The 7,137-nt window shown below is 34.8% G+C and overlaps 2 protein-coding genes across 3 annotated transcripts in view; both read left to right on the plus strand.

Moving 5' to 3' along the window:
- LOC116348848 (voltage-gated potassium channel subunit beta-2-like) overlaps positions 1-2,902 on the plus strand; it is a 43,776-nt gene extending 40,874 nt beyond the window's left edge. Inside the window, exons 7-13 of one of the 2 annotated variants that reach the window (XM_031780017.1) lie at positions 214-284; positions 1,051-1,281; positions 1,391-1,603; positions 1,844-1,923; positions 2,011-2,277; positions 2,383-2,586; positions 2,672-2,902. In XM_031780017.1, the coding sequence (XP_031635877.1) occupies positions 214-284; positions 1,051-1,281; positions 1,391-1,603; positions 1,844-1,923; positions 2,011-2,277; positions 2,383-2,586; positions 2,672-2,773 (1,168 nt within the window). In that variant the 3' untranslated portion in view covers positions 2,774-2,902. The remainder of the gene's footprint in view (positions 1-213; positions 285-1,050; positions 1,282-1,390; positions 1,604-1,843; positions 1,924-2,010; positions 2,278-2,382; positions 2,587-2,671) is intronic. The other variant, XM_031780018.1, reaches the window with a different exon arrangement.
- Positions 2,903-2,942: 40 nt separating this feature from the next.
- Positions 2,943-5,180, plus strand: LOC116348849. Its single transcript, XM_031780019.1, has 2 exons — positions 2,943-3,815; positions 3,899-5,180. Exons 1-2 carry the CDS (start codon positions 2,969-2,971, stop codon positions 3,991-3,993), a joined length of 942 nt encoding a protein of 313 aa, XP_031635879.1. The 5' UTR covers positions 2,943-2,968; the 3' UTR covers positions 3,994-5,180.
- The last annotated feature ends 1,957 nt before the right edge of the window (positions 5,181-7,137 follow it).

A 7,137-nucleotide genomic window follows, 5' to 3' on the forward strand; every position in this document is an offset into this window, starting at 1 on the left:
GTTTTAAAAAGATTTGGCGAAAATTCTTGCATGTGACACCGAGTGCCATTCAGTTAACATAGCGTTATCTACAAATGACAACTTAATCGGATTTTCGACGACAATTTAATGCATCCCACTCTTTCTCTCTTTCATTCCTCCGGATAGTCTTATCACATTTTCTCATTTTACCTTTCTTTCTCTCTCTCTTTTTCAAATGGTCTTTTTTTGCAGGTGTCGAGCTCCAATCGCATCGCTTGATTGTATGGAAGAATTTAGCGGTACGGGCGGTCAACTTGATTTCGGTATTATGGCTTTTTTGCTTTTATTCCAAAAAAAAGAAGAGAAACAAAAAGAGAAAAAAACCACACATCCCGAAAATGTGTTGGATTGACATTTATTGGATCTTTTGCGTTATTATTCTGTACGAGGCGAAAAAAAATCGTTTTGCCAACGACCACTTCAACATTGTATTTACAATGTAAAATCATTGAAATGTGGACGGATCGTTGTCATCCAAATGATGTATGTTTAATTGAATTTCACGGAATGGGAAAAGTTTCGAGGAAAAAAGCCCATTACTATCAATCTGATTTTACACTGATAAATACATTGTTGTTAAAATGAAGCGCGTGAATGAGTTTTGTTTCGTTACGTTCTTTTTTTCCCTATAACTTTGAGTTTCAAAATCCACTTCACTTCAATGAACTATTATCGACTATTTTTTTCGGTTGCGAATTTATTTTAATTGCAATTGCAGCATTAACTGACATAAAAAAATAACTGTATATATTTGTGCTGTACTTAATTCCATTTAAATTTTCATTACTTTTGGATTGTTTGATATATACAATGAATAAGATTACGCAAAAAAATATTGCGGGAAACTTGTACGTATGTAACTCATTTTGCCAGAGAAATCGAATCAACAATATGATCAACAGTCTAGATTTCGAAAATCATTTATAAAAACACACTAATGTTTTTCATGTTCCTTATTTTCATATATTGGCCGCGGTTTTTCTTTGTTGAAAATTGACGTTGATTTTTGATCCAAATTTAAAAAAAAAGGTCGTTCGATAAGTTTGGGTTCGAATCAAGCATTGACAATACGTCAAGGAGCACCAACACCAGGTCTACGATACAAGAATTTGGGCAAAAGTGGTTTACGTGTATCAAACGTTGGCCTTGGCACTTGGCCAATATTCTCGCCAGGTGTACCCGAAGAACAATCCGAAGCCATTGTCAAACTTGCCTACGACAGCGGTATCAACATATTCGATATTTCCGAAGCACACTCTGGTTTGTAATAAATTAATTATTCATGGTCGCGTTGCGCATCAAGTCACACAAAATTGAAAAATTTGCCCATTTCATTGTTATTGGTTATTTTGTTGTTTTGTTTGTACAGAGGTTGAATTGGGAAAAATAATTCAAAAGCATGGATGGAAACGAGCTGGATACGTGGTCACAATAAAAATCTACTGGAGCATGAAGTCCGAAGAACGTGGTTTATCACGAAAGCACATCATCGAAAGCGTGAAGGCAAGCCTACAACGTTTGCAGTTGTCATATGTTGACATTGTGATTATATATAAAGCAGATCCAATGTGCCCCATGGAAGGTAAGTTTCACCTACACATATCCCGCTGTCTTGTTCTTTCTCTTTCTCTCTCTATCTCTTTTGTTGCTCTCTTCTCTAACAATGGTGTTCCATTTTATTTGCAAATTAAGTTGAGCTAGAAAATGGTGCCATTCCATTCAGAATAGTGTGTCATTGTTTGAAATTGTCGCACCATTGCAACAAAAGAAGAAAGGAAAATATTGATTAATACGAGCTTATATTTAAATGTATCTTGCACAGAGATTGTTCGTGCCATGACATATGTAATAAAAGAAGGCTGGACTATGTATTGGGGCACAAGTAGATGGTCACACTGTGAGGTAATTTCCATTCAATTTTTATTGAAAATGAAATTTGTCAATTTTTATGTGTATCGATATGTCTTTTATTCTTCTCATTGAATTCAGATAATGGAAGCGTATTCAAACTGTCGCCAATTCAATTGTATTCCGCCAATCTGCGAACAATCCGAATACCATATGTTTTGTCGTGAAAAGTGTGAATTGTACTTACCGGAAATGTACAATAAAATTGGCGTTGGTTTGATGGCATGGGGACCATTGAGCATGGCATTGGGTGATGCACAAAACGGTGAACGTTTACTATTCCCAAAGAATTCGTTCAAAACGAAAAGCCATAGCTATTCATGGACAGAAGATGAAATCAATAAAAATGTAAGTTGATTGTCAAATATAAAAACGAAACTTTATGGGCCATTTGGCGGAAGGAAAAAAGAAATAAAAAAAATGAATGTTGTGTGAATTGTGCCATTTTTACAGAGCTTGAATTGGTCGAAGGAACGGATTGACGAAACGCGTAAACAAAGTGACAAAGTGCGTGATTTATGTTTGTTGGCAGAAAAATTGGGATGCAGCCCAACGCAATTGTCGATTGCTTGGACATTGAAACATGAACCCGTTCAGTGTCTTTTGGTCGGTGCTACAACCGTTGAACAACTCCATCAAAATTTGCAAGCATTGCAGGTAAAATTCACATGTTCATTCATCGCTTTGTATTCAAAAAAAAAAAAAAAAAATGTTAACAAATGTATTGCTTTTCTCTTTGCAGTTGTTGCCGCGATTATCGTCGAGTGTGATGCTTGAATTGGAGCGAATATTGGATAATAAACCTATACGACCGCCGCCAATATCAACGTTGGCGCTTCGGTGACAATCAGCCTGTCCCACAGTGGCAGGTCCTCTGCCCTGTGGGACGGATACGCCGAAAGATGAAAATATTAGTTTGTGTGAAGATTCAAAGGATGCTACGTCCAAGGTGGCTTTTTGTGAAATACAGTGACAAAAGGAGGCCTTAGACAACGATAACAAATTTTCAAAGACCACCGTGTCAAAGAGTCCCGATGTGATGCATTTGACCGGTGGCAATTCGAATACTTTTAATCCGATTGCACCAACTAATAATTCTTCTCCCAATAATTGTTCTTCTTCAATTGTTAATAGTAAAAAGCATTCAAATTCCAGTTTATTTGCTCAACACATAGATAGCTCAAGAAATATCAGTAAAAATTCGCTACGCTTAGATATTACTAGTAAAACATGCGATGCACTTAGCGATGTTGCACAACAGCACCAGCCACAACAGCAAAATGTCAATGCAATGATTGATGATGAAAATGCCGAATCAACTTTGTCACCAAAATGCGATGCAACAAGTTCACAACAATCAAAAAAGTCGGTGAAACGGAACTTTAGCATGATTAGTTTCAAATCGCTTGACTTTAATCTTCGATCGATTTGTTCAAGCATGAAAGTAAAGAATGCCGGTAAAGAAACGAATAGTAGTGGATCCGGTAAATCGACAAACGTCCCAACTGCATCGAGCAGTAAAACAAGCATTACAACCACAACCCGTGCACCGTATCTCAAAGTTGAAATTGTCGATAATGATGTCGACGAAGAGCATTTGTTGATTTCATTTCCACAATCGCCATACTCGCATCGCGGAAGTTTTGATAAAACACAATCACAGCACTTAACCACAATTCAATCCGATTATTCACGTTCACAAGCGAGTTCACCGTTTTTATCGATTACCACACCGCCCAATATTCGACGCTCTTCGACATCCGATATTATTGATAAAAAACCAGGAATGCCATCCACAAATGCTACACCAATCGATAGCCGCCGACCAAGCACATCGAGTCTTTTGCGACGTGCCCGCGAACGTAAAGGCAGTGAAACCAAAGGAGGTAAGCAATCCAAATCGCAACTACATTCATAGTACCAATAAATTAATTCAAACATTTCTGTTAATTCTTTGAACAAAACGCAGCTACGAATCACAACATGGGTGCCCGAAGTTTATCGCATGGTGGACTACCACGAGGTGGCGGACGAATGGGAAGAAGAACAAGCATGGCCTTTTAAATTGCATTTCGATCGCCATGTCTCCGAACTCAAACGTACACATTTTACGGAATTTTTGAGCAATCTTTGGAATCATTCAATTAGCTTATAAAAAAAATGACATACACAAAAAAAACATACAGAAGAAAAAAAACTCGCGCTGCAATACGATTTTATGAGTATACTAAAGCGATTTGATTAAATTCAGACAACTAACCAAATACAATACATCAGCCTAATATATTTACATATGTACCTTACAACAAAAACTAACTTTTAACAAACAAAACTACTTACGTCTGATAGCAAGAAAAAAGAAGACGGCAGAATAGTAGAAGAAGAAGCAGATAGAATTTGCGAATTAAAATCCAACCAAACTAAATGGCATACACATATAGATTTTTTCCAAATTTGTTAAGCTAAACCAAATAATACAAACAAAAAGCCTATGCGTGAAGAAATAAAACCTTACCGTTCGTCGCCAAATAACTCACTACAATACAATTTTTAAATCAAGAATTTTTTTCAGCAAATTTTCACTGATTAACTATTAAACATAGATAATACCAATTTGATGAATTTAGAAAGAATAAATGACAGTCGGTAGTCTCTTGCATCTGAGGTTGAATTTTTCAAGTTTCGGTTTCATTCTAAATGATTTGATGTGAAACGAGCAACGAATTCAGAATATTTATATATTTTAGACTGATAACCTCAATTTCTCTCTCACGATTTTTTTCTCTTTATCTATAGATATCTCGTTCTCTATAAACTCCGTCGATCGAATTAGGTCTCTTTTCCTAATGAAATGACTCTAGTATATTTAGCGTATTATTTTGATTTGGTTTGCCTTTTTGAACTATTACCATTAGTTCGTTCGTTACATTATGAATATGTGAATGACTGTGATCTCGCATCTCTATGACAGAAGGGAGTCTATTCAAAGAAGAAATGACAAACAACTGTATCAATTGTTTCAATTCTAGCTAATTATTAAAAAAAAAATATGGAATCTAATCACTTTATTAATTTTAGATTAGGATGGGAATTGAATTTTAGGTAGCACAAATTATATCAAAGCAAACAAAAGATATTCAATTAAAATATCTTAAAAAAATCTATTTTCACGAACAATAATTTCGTATTCGATATGTGTTCTGACTCTTTAGACTCTTCTATATAATGTTATTGAATAATTTATCAAAAAACAAAAAACAAAAAGGACATCGTTTGATCTATATAACTGTTTCTGTTCGAAAATGTGTATACATTAGGTATATTTTATCCAAGCGTTCAGAAAGACATACATTTATGCGAGCAATTGAATGATGCTTGCATCATTTGATGCGCACCGCTAGTGCTTTCGTTGTGCGTTCGGAGCACTTCGTGTGCTGCCGAAGATCCGAATGTATGGCGACAGCACAATCGATGCGCATCAAATGATGCAAGCATCATTCAATTGCTCGCATAAATGTATGTCTTTCTGAACGCTTGATTTTATCTATCATTCTAATTAGATGAATTCTGTAATGGAATAATTGGCAATATTCTCTTTAATCAAAACTCCTACTCTTTTAATTCAGGTACTAAATGAACAACCAATATAAATATGTATGGAAACGGGAATAGAACTATGAATAGCAATGAATTTTTAAGATGAAAAGCAATCAAGATTCTTAGTTTTTTTCTAATTTTGTGTTTGTCCATTTAACATAACCGTCGGAATTTATGTTTGTAGAATGACGCAAAGCACATAATGCAAGTAGACAACGCAATTTAAAGCGATCTTTTCATAGATGAGAATACATCATAATATTTGTTTCGAATAGACTTTTAAACAAATGCATACAAAATAGCGACATTTCTTATTATCACAAATTGTCTTGATTCGCATTTTAGAGGAAAAACAAAACCAAATCATGTACGAATAGAAAAATTTCAATAAAGTTGTCAAATTCAAACTTCAATGAACAATTTATTATTTTGTACGCCATTTTCCTTTTCAGTTTGCCGTTTTTTCAGAGAAAATACAACCCAAAATAAGGTTATTGTACATGTATTGTCTTAGTGGGTAAGTATTGAATTCATTAGACAATGCGTTTGAATAGATTCGTTGGCAATGAACTCATTTGTCTTGAACACAACAATAAATCCTTTGTGAAGATCACCTCATCAAGCTCCAAAATTAAAATAAAAACAGAAAATTTTTATTTAAGAAAATGTCATTTATCATGTCTTTTATCGAATGGCGCGCATTTTTCCCTTTCGAATGACTCCACACAATGTTATTTTACGATATTCGCTTTGACATCAAAATATGCGTATATGTGTTATTGCTTAGCGATGCTTATTATTGTCGCCACTGTGTGTTTCATGATTGTGTGCATCAGAGAACATGAAATTTAAAAAAATGAAAAAACTCATTGTTTCTTTTCGCAACAACAATAGTGTTTCAAAATTTGGTTACAATCTATGCCTGTGCAAATATTATGAATTTTTAAATTGGTTAAAGAAAAGCATGCGATCAATTTTATTTAACACATCTCAGATACGTAACAAGCGCATGTTCCCCTCTGAAAGTGTCACAGAAGAAATGTGATAAACTCTCCTTCCAAACAATACCGTTAACATTGATTTGTCGATCTCGCCGGCGAGGTGGTTTTTTTGTGCACTAAGAGAATTCATATGACGACAGTAATCGAATGAGAAACAGCATTTGAATGTATTTGAAGCAGCCAAGTATGGCGAATATGCGCATACATACTAACGTGTCGCCTGATACAGAGATTGTTTGAGTGTTTGTGTAATGTACAATGTGTATGTACCAATCAAAGCATCCACATTTTCTGGCTTGCTAACGATAGACAGACAGTGTGGTTTAACATTTACTTTGGAACGTTTAAACAGTACACTTGGCATCGTGCATTCATCAAGAAACATACAGCCGTTTAGTTTCGGTAGGAAATTGATGACTTTGTGTTTTTTCGAACATTTTTTTCCATTTTCAAATTTGTGTTCCTATTAAAAAGTGAACAAAGAATCGTTTGAACAAGTTTAAATTTTGCAAAAAAAAATTCAATTTTTGGTCGTTCTCCAATTGAAGTCTGTCGAAAATGTGTTTATAAATCAATTTATACAGTCTCAAACTCATTCATTTCAAATTCG

Source organism: Contarinia nasturtii, unplaced genomic scaffold, assembly GCF_009176525.2.
Source record: "Contarinia nasturtii isolate CC-2019 unplaced genomic scaffold, AAFC_CNas_1.1 Cnas_scaffold_2678, whole genome shotgun sequence".
Classification (NCBI taxonomy): Eukaryota; Metazoa; Arthropoda; class Insecta; order Diptera; family Cecidomyiidae; genus Contarinia; species Contarinia nasturtii.

What these genes read in the sequence shown, in the direction of transcription:
- LOC116348849 (XM_031780019.1), top strand. Translation starts at nt 2,969, where the DNA reads ATGCATTTGACCGGTGGCAATTCGAATACTTTTAATCCGATTGCACCA. An exon ending in AGGCAGTGAAACCAAAGGAG is followed by an intron (nt 3,816 to 3,898) that starts GTAAGCAATCCA and finishes AACAAAACGCAG; the next exon opens with CTACGAATCACAACATGGGT.